This window comes from Macaca nemestrina, chromosome 15 (genome assembly GCF_043159975.1).
Source record: "Macaca nemestrina isolate mMacNem1 chromosome 15, mMacNem.hap1, whole genome shotgun sequence".
NCBI lineage: Eukaryota > Metazoa > Chordata > Mammalia > Primates > Cercopithecidae > Macaca > Macaca nemestrina.
In genome coordinates, this window is record NC_092139.1 from 31,234,772 (window position 1) to 31,252,150 (window position 17,379).

Sequence of the window (17,379 nt, forward strand, 5' to 3'; positions counted from 1 at the left end):
TCCAAACCAGCCTGGCCAACATGGTGACACCCCATCTCTACTAAAAATACAAAAATTAGCCCGGTGTGGTGGCGCACGCCTGTAATCCCAGCTACTTGGCAGGCTGAGGCAGGAGAATTGCCTGAACCTGGGAGATGGAGGTTGCAGTGAGCTGAGATCACGCCACGGCACTTCAGCCTGGGTGGCAGAAGGAGGCTCCATTTCAAAAAAAAGAAAAAAAGGAAAAAAAAAAAAAAAAAGGCCAGGCATAGTGGCTTACACCTATAATCCCAGCACTTTAGGAGCCCGAGGAGGGCAGATCACCTGAGGTCAGGAGTTTGAGACCAGACTGACCAACATGGAGAAACCCCATCTTTACTAAAAATACAAAATTAGCCAGGCGTGGTGGAGGGCGCCTGTAATCCCAGCTACTTGGGAGGCTGAGGCAGGAGAATCACTTGAACCCGGGAGGCGGAAGTTGTGGTGAGCTGAGATCACGCCACTGCACTCCAGCCTGGGCAACAATAGCGAAACTCCGTCTCAAAAAAAAAAAAAAAAAAAAAGAAAAGAAAAGAGAAAGAAAGAAAAGCCAGACATTTTAATTTTTATATGGTATTTTCTAATTTCCTCAAATCTTAAAATGAATTCATACTTTAAGAAAAATCTTCTATGGGCAAATGTTATATCTGGGGGCCAGTTTGCAAACCCTGCTTGTTTTGTTTTCTTACACTTTGACACTCATCCTGTAAAGAAGCTGTTATCTGTTGTTCTGCAGATGAGGCAAGCAAAGCTCTTCAAGAGGGTGAATCACTTCCTCAAGATCACACGGGCGGGCGGGAAGCCACAGGGTTGGGGGCCACCCGACTCCAAAGGCTTGTTTCTCTGTTAGAGCACCTTTTGGATGGGCAAGAAGTCTGTTCAGACATAGCCAGAACTGGCACAGTGACAGGATATCTCCAGGGACAGTAAACTGTCAGTCAGGGTAGCACCGAGGGATCGTTGCAGATGCGAAACCCCCCACCTCCCTCTGCCAGAACTCAACAATGGACATCTCTGTGCCCTTCATAAAATTAAGTCATCAGAGAATCATTTCTCCCAATTATGCATTCCTTATCATGATTGGATATTCGTGTTTGGTGACTTTTTTTTTTTTGTAAGCTAAAATGTATGCTTAGGGGAGGTGCTGTTTGTGGAATAAATAGGTTTGAATTGTTTGTGTCACTTGTCAAACTTCTTAACAAGCATATTGTGCAGGGACAGAGAAATAATTCCTAACTTTCCCACTGGACTGTGAATTCCAGGGGTCTGTTTTACTTATAACTGTGTCTCCAGCACCTAGCACAATGTCTGACACATAATAGGTGCTCAGTAAATATCTGTGGATTGAATGGAGTGAATTGACTTGTCCAAAGTCATGTTGACCAAGATTTCTGATTACACCCACCTGATTTAGAAGCCCATGCTATCACCTCTACACCACTCTGCCTCTTGCAAAGAACCAAGGGAAAGAGGTCTCCAGGCACAGGATTGTGGGCCCAAGATATTGCATCCCCTTGAACTCCTCTAGTTTGGTTGGTGAAGGTGGTGATGGGAAAAAGCACCTAGGAACCAAGCCATGATCCACCATAATACCCTTTGGAAACTACACGTTATAATCTTGACAGCCCTGAGGCTGGCTTTTGGGGTACTTACAGAGGGTAGCGAGGGCAGGTCCTGGGTTTCGCAGTGGGACAAGTGAAGTTCTCATCTCAGTTCTGCTGTGTGACCTTGAGCTATGAGTGCCCCTCTCTGAGCCTCCTCCTTCCTGCACCATGTGGATAAACAAGCTTATGGGGTTGAAAGGAGATCATCAATGGAAGTGGCTGCCCAGTGACTGTGGATTTTTTGAAAACTGTTGACATTGAGAACAGCCTTATCGGGAGCTGCCAGGCTTAGGGCCAAGGGGCCTCATCGATCAGGCTCTTCTGCTTTCAAGTACGTATTAATAGGTACAGAAGGCCCTTATCTCTTCCTTGGTTTCATGCTGGGAATGCTGGTCTTCACTCCTTTCTGCTTCAGTAGGACCTGAGGGATTGTGGGAAGGAGGGCGCCTACTTCTACCTAGATTTGTACTTGAATATTCTGGGGAGGGCAGGACTTTGGAAGACCCCCAAACTCAGCCTCACCAAGCCGGAAAAATAACCTTTTCATCTACTTGGTAAACTCAGGCCCTTTGGGCCTCAAATTTCCTCATCATAAAATGGAGCAATAATAATAGCCATCTCTCCTTGCCAGCCACCACAGTTACACCAGCACAATGCTCCGTCTATAACAGGTGCTCAATAAGTGTTTGTTGAATGACTTGGGTTCGAGAGGGCTTTACACAAATGAATGTTAGTTTTACTGGGCCCCTGTGGGAAGGTGCAGGGAAAGGACATTCTTTCCATCTGTAATGGGAATGTGCCGGTTTCTCCTGCCCTCTGCCAGTGCCCGGGTTGGTTGTTTAGAATGGGACCTAGCCCTCAGCTTCTTTATGGAGTGGGGGCGGGAGGATCTCTTGAGCCCAGGGGTTTGAGACTAGCCTGCGCAGCATAGTGAGACCTCCTCTATATAAAATAAGTAGGAAAAAAAAATAAGATACTGGCTTTTCTAATTCCCTAAGTGTCGGGGAAAAAAAAAAAAAAAGAAAGAAAGAAATAAAAGAAAGAAAGAGAAAAACATCACCTGGAATGGCGACACGACATTGTTAAAATGCAGATTCCTGGGCACCTAGAGATTTCAAATTGGCAAGGCCAGGGTGGGCCCAAAATTAGCAAGTGACCACGTGGTTCTGAAGCCAGTGGCCTAAGGACCACCCTTGCAGAACCATAGTCTCCTTGTCACAGTCTAAGCAGCCTCTGGCTTAGCGTCTGTTTCTTTCATAACCTTTCTCAGCGCCTGCTGTCGGTCAGACCAGTGATGGGAGGAGTCGCTACTGAGCTCCTAGATTGGTAGGGGAGGCAGATGGAGAAAAGGAGTGTGTGGTCAGCATTGGAACAGAGGCAGCAGTGGGCAATAGAGGAAGCGAGTAAATCCTTGGGAGGGCTTCCCAGAAGTGATGTGTTTTGTTTTTGCGACAGGATCTCGCTCTGTCACCCAAGCTGGAGTGCAGTAGCATGATCATAGCTCACTGCAGACTCGACTTCTCGGGCTCAAGCAATCCTCCCAGCTCAGCCTCCCAAGTAGCTGGGACTACAGGCACGCGCCACCATGCCTGGCTAATTTTTGTATTTTTTGTAGAGACGGGTTTTCACCATGTTGCTCAGGCTGGTCTCAAACTCCTGGACTCAAGCGATCCACCCCGCCCTCTGATTACAGGGATTCCAGGCGTGAACCACCGCGCCCAGACGACGCTTCATCTTATTGTAAACGTTTGTTACCTTTCTGTTCCCGTCTACTAGACTGTGAGCTCCTCAGGGCCACGAGTTAAGGATGGGGCAGATTTAAGGATGAGGCACAGAGCAGGCTCTTCAAACCTTTGGTGAATGAGTGAGGGAATGAATGAGTTCAGGCCGACGCTTTACGTTGGCTGTTGGAGATTTTGGCTAAAATGGGACTTGCAGGAAAGCTTGACGTCCCCCCGCCATTTCTAGCCACCGCTCTTCAGCTTGGGCTCTGGGTGAGCGGGATAGGGCCGGGTGCAGGATTAGGATAATGTCATGGGTGAGGCAAGTTGAGGATGGAAGAGGTGGCTGATGGCTGGGCTGTGGAACTGATGATCCCGAAAAAAAGAGGGGGCAGTCTCTGGAAATCTAAGCTGAGGCTGTGGAAGGCTACAGGTTGAGGGTCACGTGCAGAACAGAGGCTCTGTTCTGAACCTGCACTATAGAAAGGGCAGTGGGATGCGGGAGCATCGGGGCGGGGCGGGGCAGGACGGGGCCCGTGTTCCCGTGTCCCCACGCCTCCAACAGGGGACGCCCGGGCTGGGGGCGGGGAGTCAGACCGCGCCTGGCACCATCCGGACAAAGCCTGCGCGCGCCCCGCCCCGTCATTGGCCGTACCGCCCCGCGCCGCCGCCCCATCCCGCCCCTCGCCGCCGGGTCCGGCGCGCTAAAGCCAATAGGAGCCGCCGCCGTCGTTCTCGTCACGGCCCGGGCAGCCAATTGTGGCGGCGCTCGGCGGCTCGTGGCTCTTTCGCGGCAAAAAGGATTTGGCGCGTAAAAGTGGCCGGGACTTTGCAGGCAGCGGCGGCCGGGGGCGGAGCGGGATCGAGCCCTCGCCGGGGCCTGCCGCCATGGGCCCGCGCCGCCGCCGCCGCCTGTCACCTGGGCCGCGCGGGCCGTGAGCGTCATGGCCTTGGCCGGGGCCCCTGCGGGCGGCCCATGCGCGCCGGCGCTGGAGGCCCTGCTCGGGGCCGGCGCGCTGCGGCTGCTCGACTCCTCGCAGATCGTCATCATCTCTGCCGCGCAGGACGCCAGCGCCCCGCCGGCTCCCACCGGCCCCGCGGCGCCAGCCGCCGGCCCCTGCGACCCTGACCTGCTGCTCTTCGCCACACCGCAGGCGCCCCGGCCCACACCCAGTGCGCCGCGCCCCGCGCTCGGCCGCCCGCCGGTACGGACCCCAGGGACGACGCGCCGACAGCGCCTCCTGTGCCCCCCGCGCAGACCCGGGAGGGCTCCGTGTTTGGCCTGGAGGCGGCAGGGGGCGGGGGAGGGGTTGACTGAGGCGCCCAGGCTGGGCGGTGCAGAGCCGGGGTTGGGCCTGCGGGCCCCGCCCTGGGGTGCGGGGTGACCTCGGGCCGGTCCCTGTTTGCTCCTCTGTGCTCTGGGCCTCAGCTTCCTCACTGGAGGCTCCCCAGCGTCAGACTCAGTGATAATAATAACCCACGTGTATTCAACTGGCGTTTACTGCATGCCAGGCCCTCGGCCGACTTCAAGTCAGCTAAAACTCACAACCCCGCTGTGAGCTGTGTTGTCACTGTGCCCATCTGACGGAGGAAGAACTGAGGCCCAGAGAGGGGAAGTGACTTGCCCCTGGTCACACGGCTGCAGGTGGTGGGGCTGGGATTTGAACTGAGGCCTGCTGGCTTCAGCTCAGAATTTGCATCTCAGTAGTGAGCACAGCTGCTAGGGGAAGTGAAGGCGGGGCGGAGGAAGGTCCTGGGGCCTAACCGTTGGTGAGCCATTGAGGAGACCCTCCTTCTGCCTCGATGCTGACTGCCAGGTGCAGGCCTGGCTGGCCAGGCCTCTGGGGACAGCCCTCCTGGCTGGGAGGCCTTCTCTGCAGGGGCGGGGCAGCTGGACCAGCTGCAGGTCCCCTCCCTCTGCCTGTCCTTCCATCTGCCACCCTCCACCCTCCCAGGCCCTGGTTGCCATGGAACCTCATTAATCAGGCAGGCCGACCCCTGAGTCTCTGTAGAAGGACTAGGTGGGCTGGGCCTCTGGGAGCTGGAGAGGCCCCCAGTGCCAGGAGAGAAAATGTCCCAGGGAGATCCTTTAATAAAGTCCTCCCTGATCGCTGAGCTCAAGACCAGTTCAGACTGGGGGGCCCAGAAGAGGCGGCTGAATTACAGTGGGAGAAGGGATTGGAGGTGTAGAGCTGGGACCTGTGGGGCGCAGGGCAGGGTGTGGAGACCAGTTTGACTGGCACAGCCTATGGGTGAAGGTGGGGCTCTGGTGTGCAGGCTGGGCCTGGCCAGGCAGGATGGGGTCTCAGCAGGGAGCTTGAAGCAAGTGGGAGGGGTGAGGCAGGACTCAGGACAAGGAGGTAGAAGCTGCCTAACTGCTGATGGGGGTGTGGGTGGCAGCTGGTTCCTGAGGCATCCTGAGGAGGCTCCCCCAACCCCCTTGGCCCCATGCCCAATGCTGCCTTCCGGAATCACCACAATGCTAATAATAATAACAATAGCAGCCACCATTGTTTTGAGAATGTCTTGTGTGCCAGGCTCTGTGCCAAGCACTTTACCTAATTAACTCATTTAACCCTATCAGCAGCAGTCCCTTTTTACAGATTGGGAAGCTGAGGCCTAGAGATGTTAGAATCTTCCCATGTCATTCTGCTCTTGAGTGGGGAGACCAGTCTGCATTTTCTGTGAGGTTGACCTCTGGGACGCCTTGCTTCCTAGAGATGCTGATAGAGGTTGGAGAAAGGGCAGGAAGGGCTTTTAGGGGCCCTTCCTCTTAATGAGTGGGTGGGAGGGGTTTGTACCAGGGGTGGACCAGGTGGCCTGTCTCCTGTACTCCAGGGACCTGTCCCTGTGGGTACCGCTTGGGACCTGGGCAAGCATCTTCCATTCAGTTGTGTGACAAGCATATAGCAGGCTCAGGTCTGCAGAAACCTAACAGAACCCGAGGCTCTTGTCCTCAAGTAACTGAACAGGATTATGGGTTCTAGGATCAAAGGGAGGGACAGGGGCAAAGAAAAATGCCCTCCGCGCCACCTGTCAGGGGCAGGCTCATTGGCTTGGGCACTGCATTCATTCAATGGTTGTTGAATTAGTGAATGCCCAGGAGGCACTAGGCACAGAGACAAGGAGCCCCGGCTCCCAGAATACGTAAGGGCCAGGAGGCTAGCACCATTCTGGAGCTGAAGTCCAGAAAGTCCACAGGTTCGGCTTTTGGCCTCTCTGCACTGGCATTTGTCTGGGGCAGTCCTTGAAATAAGCTACAGGCTTAGCTTCTATACCAGCAGGCATTCGTTGAACACCTGTATATAACGCTCTGTGCGATTTGGCCATTCCTCTTGGCCCTGCCTGTCCACTTCCACAAACTCAAGTATTATAACTATAATACGTGTTTACTATGGAAAACTTAACTTTTTTTTTTTTTTTTTTTCGGAGACAGGGTCTCATTCTGTTACCTAGGCTGGAGTGAAGTGGCGTGATTGTGGCTCACTGCAACCTCCGCCTCCCAGGTTCAAGCTATTCTGTGCCTCAGCCTCCCAAGTAGCTGAGATTACAGGCGCATACCACCACGCCCAGCTAATTTTTGTATTTTTAGTAGAGATAGGGTCTTGCCATGTTGCCCAGGCTGGTCTTGAATTCCTGAGTTCAAGCAATCTGACTGTCTCAGCCTCTCAAAGTGCTGGGATTATAGGTGTGAGTCACCATGCCCAGCTGAAAACTTAACTCTTTTTGTTTTTTGTTTTTTTGAGATGGAGACTTACACTGTTGCCTAGGGCAGTGTCGCGATCTCGGCTCACTGCAACCTCTGCCTCCTGAGTTCAAGCGATTCTCCTGCTTCAGCCTCCGGAGTAGCTGGGACTACAGGCATGCACCACCATGTCCGGCTAATTTTTGTATTTTTGGTAGAGATGGGGTTTCACCATATTGGTCAGGCTGGTCTTGAACTCCTGACCTCAAGTGATCCGCCCACCTCACCCTCCCAAAGTGCTGGGATGACAGGCGTGAGCCATTGCGCCTGGCCGAAAGCTTAACTCTTTTTTTTTTTTTTTTTTTTTTTGAGACGGAGTCTCGCTCTCTCGCCCAGGCTGGAGTGCAGTGGCCGGATCTCAGCTCACTGCAAGCTCCGCCTCCCGGGTTCACGCCATTCTCCTGCCTCAGCCTCCCGAGTAGCTGGGACTACAGGCACCTGCCACCTCGCCCGGCTAGATTTTTGTATTTTTCAGTAGAGACGGGGTTTCACCGTGTTAGCCAGGATGGTCTTGATCTCCTGACCTCGTGATCCGCCCACCTCGGCCTCCCAAAGTGCTGGGATTACAGACTTGAGCCACCGCGCCCGGCCTGCTTAACTCTTAAGAACCTAGAAAGTTGGGCCGGGCGCGGTGGCTCAAGCCTGTAATCCCAGCACTTTGGGAGGCAGAGACGGGTGGATCACGAGGTCAGGAGATCAAGACCATCCTGGCTAACATGGTGAAATCCCGTCTCTACTAAAAAAATACAAAAAACTAGCCGGGCGAGGTGGCGGGCGCCTATAGTCCCAGCTACTCAGGAGGCTGAGGCAGGAGAATGGCGTAAACCCGGGAGGCGGAGCTTGCAGTGAGCTGAGATCCAGCCACTGCACTCCAGCCTAGGTGACAGAGCGAGACTCCGTCTCAAAAAAAAAAAAAAAACAAAAAACTAGAAAGTTGATGGCAGGATCCCAGCTCTATTCATTTTTTTTCTTTTTTTTTTTTTTCCCCCTAAGGCTGTTTTTGTTTGTGGTGGTTGTGACAGTTTTTGTTTTTTAAAGTTTTAAAAATTGTAGTTTTCCCTGTATCATTCCCACCATTCAAATATGGCACTGGTCGACCACGGTCCTCCCAGAGGCTGCCCCGAAATGTATTCTATAATAATAGAAACCGTGCCAGAGAAAAGTTTCATGAACTTTTTAATCCAAAAGGCATCATATAAATATATTGCCCTGTGATAGTGTTTTGCTTGTCTGTATGTGTGAGGGGATTCTTGTCAACCTGCCTCGGTCCTTGACAGCTGTGTGGTGTTCAAGGGGCTAAACAAACACAGCTTTCATGACCCCCTTCCTGGTTGGGTGTTCGAGTCATCCAGATTTTTTCACCAGGGAATGTCTTCACCCCTGCGTTTCAGGGCCCCTGTGCCAGTGTTTAGGGAGAAGTGGCAGAAATGGCATCCACTTAAGCCTTTGTTTTAGGGCGTGGCACTGACCTGCCTTCAGGGGTGGCCAAGGGCGGGGATCCCAGGGAGAAGGCAAGGGGTGCAGATGGCAGGAGCATGCTAGGGTTTGGGCCCCAGGGGCAAGTATGGAGGGGGGTGCATGCTGGCTGGGCTCTGGGGAAGTGGGGCACATGGTGGGTATGAGTGTGGGCTCTGTACCAGCCTGCTAGGGTGTAAGTCCTGGGTCCACCTCGCACTCTGGCCTCTCTGAGGTGGAGGCCATCATAGTACCTGCCAAAAGGTGGCGGAAGGGTTGCAGGGGAAGCAGTTGAGTACACAGTGCTCAGAGCACAGTAGCTCTTCTTTCCCCTTCAAAAGTCGGTGAATGTGCACAAGAGGTAGTGGTTCGTCAGCATGGAGGGAGTTCATTCAGCAAACATTTGTTGATGCCAGGCTCCATGGCAGACGCTATGGATTCTGAGGTGATTCAGATGCCTCTGAGGGTGAGACAGATACATCTGCAGAAATGTGTAGGGAGAGACAGAATGTGGCAAAAGGTCGGGTTTGAGGCAGTTCAGAGGGAGAAGAGGTGACGTCTCCTAGCTGATGGGTAAGGTTTCTGCCCACAGAGGTAGAGGGATCAGGCGCGAAGTGGGGCGGGTGGGAGGGATGCAAGGACAGTCTAGATTTCTGGGAAAACGTGACTTGGGTTCCTCTAGAGAAGCAGTGGCAGATGAGAGTATGAAGGCAATGGGGAGCTGGAGGAAGGCCTTAAGCAGGGGCGGAAGCATGGTAAGGTTTGTAGGAGGACTGGCTGCAGCAGAGGCAGGGAGACCAGTGTGGAGACTGCTCAGCAGCCCACGGGGGAGGTGGTGATCGCCGTGGTGATGAGGAGTTCTTGGCAGCTGCATGTGAGGAGGGTGACAGGTGGGGCTGAATACAACTGTAGCTCAGGAAACCCTGTGGATGGTGGAGGGGAAGATCAATCTGGTTTTGGTCTGGGTGCTTTTGAGCAGCCTGTGATACCTCCAGGACCGTCCCAATCCTGGAGTGTCTGAACTAAGCCAGAGTGCTTAGAGCTTGGGTTCTTCCTTAGACCGTCTTGGGTACAAATCCTGGCTCTACCACTTCCTGGGCCTCCCTGGGCTTCAGTTGCCTTATCTGGAAAATGGGGCCATTTTTATGCTGCTAGTCCATTGAATGGAATGAACTAATGGATGCAAGGAACTTGATGAGCACCAGCTGCTATAGATTAGTCATGCGTATAGATTAGTCAAAAACCAGAGAGAAGGTGATTTGGCCAAGGGACCTATGGTAATCAGTGGCTTAGCTGGGCATGGTGGCTGACTCATCCCAGCACAACTACAGTGAAGACTGAGGTGGGAGAATGGCTTAAGCCCAGGAGTTTCAGACCAGTCTGGGCAACACAGGGAGACCCCATCTCTACAAAAAATACAAAAATGAGCTGGTCGTGGTGGCGTCCTCCTGTGGTCCCAGCTGTTTGCAAGGCTGAGATGGGAGGATTGCTTGAGCCCAGGAAGTCCAGGCTGCAGAGAGTTGTGATCACACCACTGTACTCCAACATAGGCAACAGAGTGAGACCTGTCTAAAAAAGAAAAAAAAATAGTGGCTTAAAACAACAAACATTTCTTTTTTTTTTTTTTTTTTTTTTGAGATGGAGTCTCGCTCTGTCGCTCAGGCTGGAGTGCAGTGGCGCGATCTCAGCTCACTGCAAGCTCCGCCTCCCAGGTTCATGCCATTCTCCTGCCTCAGCCTCCCCAGTAGCTGGGACTACAGGCGCCCGTCACCACGCCCGGCTAATTTTTTTGTGTTTTTAGTAGAGACAGGGTTTCACTGTGTTAGCCAGGATGGTCTCTATCTCCTGACCTCGTGATCTGCCCGCCTCGGCCTCCCAAAGTGCTGGGATTACAGGCGTGAGCCACCACGCCCGGCCTAAACATTTCTTATATAGTTTTTGTGGGTCAGGAATTCAGGGAAGACTTATCCAGCTCTCGCTTGGGGTTTCTGGAGGTTCAGCCAGTGTTTGGGGTCTGGCTGCTAACAGAAGTTGTGACTAAGTGTTGCTGTTGGGAAGAAGCTACGGTTTCTTGCCTATCATTGGGGCTACTTGAATGTCCATATGACATGGCAAAGTGACCTAATACAGAGCAAGGAGGAAGCTCCAGTGCCTCTGACCCAGTCTCAAAAGTGACACGCCATCCCTTCCACCACATTCCATTCATCAGAAGCAAGTTACCAGATCTAGCTCATAAAGGGGAGGAGAATTAGGCTTCATCTTTTGAAGGAGAAGGATCAAAAAGTTTGCAGATGTGTTTTAAATCCACCACTAGACCCCAGAGAAGTGGTGAAAATTGAGTGTCCTGTGTAGTAGGACTGTGACTTTCAGGCTGTGTCTTCTCTGATCTCCCTCAGTCACACACTCAGGCATCCTGCTAGAGAAACTGAGGCGGGGGTAGTCCAGAGGCACCCAGCCTTCAGCCAGGTCTCTTCTGGCCTCACTTCTGGTTACTGGGCATCCTCCCATTGTTTTCGCCACAGGTGAAGCGGAGGCTGGACCTGGAAACTGACCATCAGTACCTGGCGGAGAGCAGTGGGCCAGCTCGGGGCAGAGGCCGCCATCCAGGAAAAGGTAACTATGAAGCTTGGGCTGGGCAGGCCCCCTGTGACCAGGCCCAGGTTAGGGGTGTGAACAGACAAACAAGTTTGCAAGCTAACATCTGGCTTGTCGGGCTTGAGCCAGGCCTCTGAGGACCCTGATGGGCAGTGGGAGTGGCCACCTGGCTTGGTTTCTCCAGGCCCTGAGGGGTGAGGAGTTCCCCGGCCAGAAGAAGAATGCTGTGGTTGGCCTCGCCAAGGGGAAGGAGCTGGCTGTCCCCCAGCCCCTATCATCCTGCGGCCCTGCCCTGCCAGAGTAGCAGGCCTGGCTGGAGGTGGGGGTGGATGCTGAAGGGCCCTGTCTTGCCTGACCACACCCCCGCAGGTGTGAAATCCCCGGGGGAGAAGTCACGCTATGAGACCTCACTGAATCTGACCACCAAGCGCTTCCTGGAGCTGCTGAGCCGCTCGGCCGACGGTGTCGTCGACCTGAACTGGGCTGCTGAGGTGCTGAAAGTGCAGAAACGGCGCATCTATGACATCACCAACGTCCTCGAGGGCATCCAGCTCATTGCCAAGAAGTCCAAGAACCACATCCAGTGGCTGTAGGTACCGGCCACACAGGAGGGCAGGCACACCTGCCCATGCCAGCCTGGAGGAGCTGGTAGTAATACCCACTGTGGCTGCCTGCATCCCCATCTTACAGCTAGGGAAATGGGCTCAGAGAGGAGAGGTAGCTTCCCTGAGATGATAGATGGTAAAAAGCACACAAATGTTACATATCCACCTCACTTGTAGCTTTACTTTTTTCTTTTTTCTTTTTTTTTCTGTGAGAAGGAGTCTCGTTCTGTTGCCCAGGCTGGAGTGCAGTGGCGCGATCTTGGCTCACTGCAAGCTCCGCCTCCCAGGTTCACGCCATCCTCCTGGCTCAGCCTCCGGAGTAGCTGGGACTACAGGTGCCCGCCACCACGCCCGGCTAATTTTTTGTATTTTTTTAGTAGAGACGGGGTTTCACCGTGTTAGCCAGGATGGTCTCGATCTCCTGACCTTGTGATCCGCCGATCTCGGCCTCCCAAAGTGCTGGGATTACAGGCTTGAGCCACCGCGCCCGGCCTCTACTTTTTTCTTTTTAGATGAAGTTTCACTCTGTCACCCAGGCTGGAGTGCAGTGGTGCGATCTCAGCTCACTAAGATCACCTGAACCTCCACCTCCCAGGTTCAGGTGATTTTCCTGCCTCAGCCTCCCTAGTAGCTGGGGATCCAGGCGCCTGCCACCACGCCCAACTAATTTTTGTATTTTGTAGTAGAGATGGGTTTCACCACGTTGGCCAGTCTGGTCTCGAACTCCTGATCTCAGATGATCTGCCTGCCTCAACCTCCCAAAGTGCTGGGATTACAGGCGTGAGCCACCACGCCTGGCGCAGCTTTACATATTTATTCATCTGGGTTGCCACCATTCAGATCAAGATAGGAGCATTTTCAACACCCTAGAAGGTTCTCTTGTGCCCCTTTCCAGTCATTGCCAAGCCTTCATACCGCCAGGTCACCACTATCCTGGTTCTCATGCCCTCGTGAGGTCTGTCTGGCATAGATGTTTTATTTATTTATTTATTTTTTTGAGACTGAGTCTGGCTCTGTCGCCTAGGCTGGAGTGCAGTGGCCGGATCTCAGCTCACTGCAAGCTCCGCCTTCCCGGGTTTACGCCATTCTCCTGCCTCAGCCTCCGGAGTAGCTGGGACCACAGGCGCCCGCCACCTCACCCGGCTAGTTTTTTGTATTTTTCAGTAGAGACGGGGTTTCACCGTGTTAGCCAGGATGGTCTCGATCTCCTGACCTCGTGATCCGCCCGTCTCGGCCTCCCAAAGTGCTGGGATTACAGGCTTGAGCCACCGCGCCCGGCAGATGTTTTATTCTTTTACTTGTTTTATTTTCCCCCTCCCGCCTTTGCCCCAGTCATCCTGCTACTACCCTTTCTTTGATACAAACACCTGCCTTTTCATTTTTTGGTAGATTGTTCCATTCTGCATCTTTTGTGTTTTTTTTGGTGGGGTGGGGATGCGGTTTGAGACAGGGTGTTGCTTTGTTGCCCAGGCTGGAGTATGGAGGCACAAATACAGTTCACTGCAGCCTCAACCTCCTGGGCTCAAGCCCTGTACCTGTAGCTAGGACTACAAGTACATGCCACCATGTCTGGCTAATTTCTTTAATTTGGTGTAGAGGCAGGGTCTCACTGTGTTGCTCAGGCTGGTCTCAAATTCCTGAGGCTCAAGCAGTCCTCTGGCCTCAGCCTCCCAAAGTGCTGGGATTATAGTTATAAGCCACCAAGCCCAGTCTTTTCTTTTTTTTCATTTGACAGCATGTCTTGGAAATGCTTGTGTGTGTGTGTAATATTTCGTGGCATGTCAGTTCCATCATTTATCCCACCCTGGTTGAGGGACATGAAGGTGTTTATATTTGGGCCAGACTTCAAGCCCATGACACTCTGATTTGGAGCCCAGCTGAGGAACCAGACCCAGAGAGAAGCAAGGGCTTGCCTGGGCCTCACAGAACAGAGGTGGCAGCAGACTCTGTCCTGAGGGCCAGGGCTCCTGGCCAGAGGGGCCAAGTGCTGCTAACCCTACCCTCCCTGGTGCCTCCCCACAGGGGCAGCCACACCACAGTGGGCGTCAGCGGGCGGCTTGAGGGGTTGACCGAGGACCTCCGGCAGCTGCAGGAGAGCGAGCAGCAGCTGGACCACCTGATGAATATCTGTACTACGCAGCTGCGCCTGCTCTCCGAGGATACTGACAGCCAGCGATATCCTTGGATTGGCCGTAGGGTGTGGAAGGCAGGCTTAGCAGGCAGGGGCTCCACCCAAGTGGGACTAGAGAGGCTTGGATTCAGGAGAGGGCTCTGGTTGTTTTGGTTGCAAGTCCTGGCTCAGCATTTTCTCACTGTTGTGACGCTGGATAAATTGCTTAACCTCTCTGGGCCTCAGTGTTATTTATAAAAGTGAAATAATAATATCCAATTCTGAAATTGTACGGATTAAAAAAGAAAAGTGGCTAGGTGCAGTGGCTCATGCCTGTAATCCTAGTGCTTCAGAAGGCTGAGGTGGGAGGATCACTTGAGCCCAGGAGTTTGAGGCTGCAGTGAGCTCTGGTTGAGCTACATCACTCCAGCCTCGGTGACATAGCGAGACCCTGCCTCTAAAAAAATGAATTCCCAGCACCAGGCCTGGAGTTGTGTTGAACATTTTACATGGAATCGTTCCCGGTAGCTATTATCATTACCTTGGGATTCAATGGGTAGAGTGATTCCATTATATAGATGTGGAACTTGAAACTCAGGAATGAGGTAGGTTTTGAGCGGGTGGGAGGTTGGGAGGATAGGAGTGACTAGGCAGGTGTGAGCCCTGCCTTGTAAGCTGTTGGAGTGAGTGACCCCCTAGAAGTCAAAGGTCATGTGGTCCTTGACTCTGCCAACCCTGGCCTATGTGACGTGTCAGGACCTTCGTAGCATTGCAGACCCTGCAGAGCAGATGGTTATGGTGATCAAAGCCCCTCCCGAGACCCAGCTCCAAGCCGTGGACTCTTCGGAGGTGAGATCTGGGAACTCCAGGCCCAACTGGGCTGGGCTGGGCTGTGCTGGTAGTCACCTGGGCCTCAGTTTACCCTGCCTGCTGCTTCCACCCAGAACTTTCAGATCTCCCTTAAGAGCAAACAAGGCCCCATCGATGTTTTCCTGTGCCCTGAGGAGACCGTGGGTGGGATCAGCCCTGGGAAGACCCCGTCCCAGGAGGCCACTTCTGAGGAGGAGAACAGGGCCACTGACTCTGCCACCATAGTGTCACCACCACCATCATCTCCCCCCTCATCCCTCACCACAGATCCCAGCCAGTCTCTGCTCAGCCTGGAGCAAGGTGGGTGATGGGTAGGTGGGTGGGGTGGGGCAGGGCCCCTCTTCTGGGGGTGGGCAGGCACGACAGCCCCTGCCTTCCTTCCTGCTGGGGCATCCCCGGCCTGTGATGCTCCCCGTCTCTCCAGAACCGCTGTTGTCCCGGATGGGCAGCCTGCGGGCTCCCGTGGACGAGGACCGCCTGTCCCCGCTGGTGGCGGCCGACTCGCTCCTGGAGCATGTGCGGGAGGACTTCTCCGGCCTCCTCCCTGAGGAGTTCATCAGCCTTTCCCCACCCCACGAGGCCCTCGACTACCACTTCGGCCTCGAGGAGGGCGAGGGCATCAGAGACCTCTTCGACTGTGACTTTGGGGACCTCACCCCGCTGGATTTCTGACAGGGCTTGGAGGGACCAGGGTTTCCAGAGATGCTCACCTTGTCTCTGCAGCCCTGGAGCCCCCTGTCCCTGGCCGTCCTCCCAGCCTGATTGGAAACATTTAATTTATACCCCTCTCTCCTATCTCCAGAAGCTTCTAGCTCTGGGGTCTGGCTACCGCTAGGAGGCTGAGCAAGCCAGGAAGGGAAGGAGTCTGTGTTTGTGGTGTGTATGTGCATGCAGCCTACACCCACACGTGTGTACCCGGGGTGAATGTGTGTGAGCATGTGTGTGTGCATGTACCGGGGAATGAAGGTGAACATACACCTGTGTGTGCACTGCAGACACGCCCCAGTGTGTCCACATGTGTGTGCATGAGTCCATGTGTGCGCGTGGGGGGGCTCTAACTGCACTTTCGGCCCTTTTGCTCTGGGGGTCCCACAAGGCCCAGGGCAGTGCCTGCTCCCAGAATCTGGTGCTCTGACCAGGCCAGGTGGGGAGGCTTTGGCTGGCTGGGCTTGTAGGACGGTGAGAGCACTTCTGTCTTAAAGGTTTTTTTCTGATTGAAGCTTTAATGGAGCGTTATTTATTTATCGAGGCCTCTTTGGCAAGCCTGGGGAATCAGCAAAGGGGAGGAGGGGTGTGGGGTTGATACCCCAACTCCCTCTACCCTTGAGCAAGGACAGGGGTCCCTGAGCTGTTCTGCCCCACACCGAAGGAGCTGAGGCCTAGGTGATTTATTTATTGGGAAAGTGAGGGAGGGAGGGAGACTGACTGACAGCCATGGGTGGACGGATGGTGGGGTGGGGCCTCTCCAGGGGGCCAGTTCAGGGCCCCAGCTGCCCCCCAGGATGGATATGAGATGGGAGAGGTGAGTGGGGGACCTTCACTGATGTGGTGGGCAGGAGGGGTGGTGAAGGCCTCCCCCAGCCCAGACCCTGTAGTCCCTCCTGCGGTGTCTGAAGCGCCTGCCTCCCCACTGCTCTGCCCCACCCTCCAATCTGCACTTTGATTTGCTTCCTAACAGCTCTGTTCCCTCCTGCTTTGGTTTTAATAAATATTTTGATGACGTTTGGGTCGGGTTTTGGGACTCTGTTGGGAACAGTTCGGGGCGGGAGAGGCCAAGGTTGCTGGGGAAATGCCCATTCTCCGCTTCCCTTCTCTCCGTCCCTGCTCGATTTGATTTGAGTCTCAGAACTCGAAGAAAGGTCAGCTTCATCGCTATTTTGGTCCTAACTCAAAAGCCGATCCAGTAAAGGTTTTTGTGGAAAGCCAAGAATGCTACTCAGTGCTGCCCGAAGTGCAGCGTAATGAGTGGCCTCTCCTTTTCCCAGCCCCAGAGGCCACTGTGCTCAGTTTGCTGTCTTCCTTCCAGACGTTTCTGGACATTAGTAAACATGCAACAAATGACAGTGGACTGGTTCTGTGTCAGGTATTTAGCAGTTCTGGGGACACGAGTGTTACCTCCCTTCTTGGTGCTCTCAGGGTCTGAAGGAGATCTACTTAAATGAGAAAATCAGGAAAGGCTTCCTGGAAGGCGTGCTTGAGTTCAGCGCTGTAGAATAGGTAGGAGTTAACCAGAGGAAGAAAACAAGCAAAGAACACGACGGGCAAAGGCCGTGGGCAGGAGGGAGAGGGATAGAGGACCGGAGAAAGTAGTGTGGCTGCGGTCCTGAGGTGAGGGTCAGAGTGGTGCTCCTGGAGCGGGGCGTTCAGTCTTAAGCTTTATTCGGGGGCCAAGGAGTCACAGGAGACCGAAGTGGTACCTCTTTCGCATCTTAAAAGCTCCCCCTGGCTGCTGTGTGGAGAACGGGTTGAAGGGAGGGCCAAAGCCACCGAGGGGAGGGGAAAGGGCCGCGCTGAGTGCCAGAGAGGGCGGGCGTCGGGATGCCTGGGAGTCGGCCACACGGACCTGTGGGCTTCCTCTGCGCCAGCCCCCGTTGTAAGCACTTGACACTGCATGAGTCCCAACAATCCCATAGGGTGTCTACCGGTACCATTTTTG

The 17,379-nt window shown here is 54.0% G+C and overlaps 1 protein-coding gene across 2 annotated transcripts; it reads left to right on the forward strand.

Moving 5' to 3' along the window:
- The first annotated feature begins 4,134 nt into the window (after nucleotides 1-4,134).
- Nucleotides 4,135-16,447, forward strand: LOC105496223 (E2F transcription factor 1). 2 transcript variants are annotated; one of them, XM_071079499.1, is made up of 7 exons: nucleotides 4,135-4,548; nucleotides 11,066-11,156; nucleotides 11,508-11,727; nucleotides 13,766-13,918; nucleotides 14,588-14,702; nucleotides 14,991-15,023; nucleotides 15,148-16,447. In XM_071079499.1, exons 1-7 carry the CDS (start codon nucleotides 4,288-4,290, stop codon nucleotides 15,556-15,558), a joined length of 1,284 nt encoding a protein of 427 aa, XP_070935600.1. In that variant the 5' UTR covers nucleotides 4,135-4,287; the 3' UTR covers nucleotides 15,559-16,447. The 2 variants fall into 2 exon arrangements, with proteins under 2 accessions (XP_070935600.1, XP_011764722.1); XM_011766420.3 differs by having other exon boundaries at nucleotides 4,140-4,548; nucleotides 14,798-15,023.
- Nucleotides 16,448-17,379: the final 932 nt, after the last annotated feature.

Excerpts from the sequence above, each read along its gene's own strand:
- LOC105496223 (XM_011766420.3), top strand. The coding sequence starts at position 4,288 with ATGGCCTTGGCCGGGGCCCCTGCGGGCGGCCCATGCGCGCCGGCGCTG. Across the intron at positions 11,728-13,765 it reads AAGAACCACATCCAGTGGCT|GGGCAGCCACACCACAGTGG; the intron begins GTAGGTACCGGC and ends GCCTCCCCACAG. Across the intron at positions 14,703-14,797 it reads AAGCCGTGGACTCTTCGGAG|AACTTTCAGATCTCCCTTAA; the intron begins GTGAGATCTGGG and ends GCTTCCACCCAG.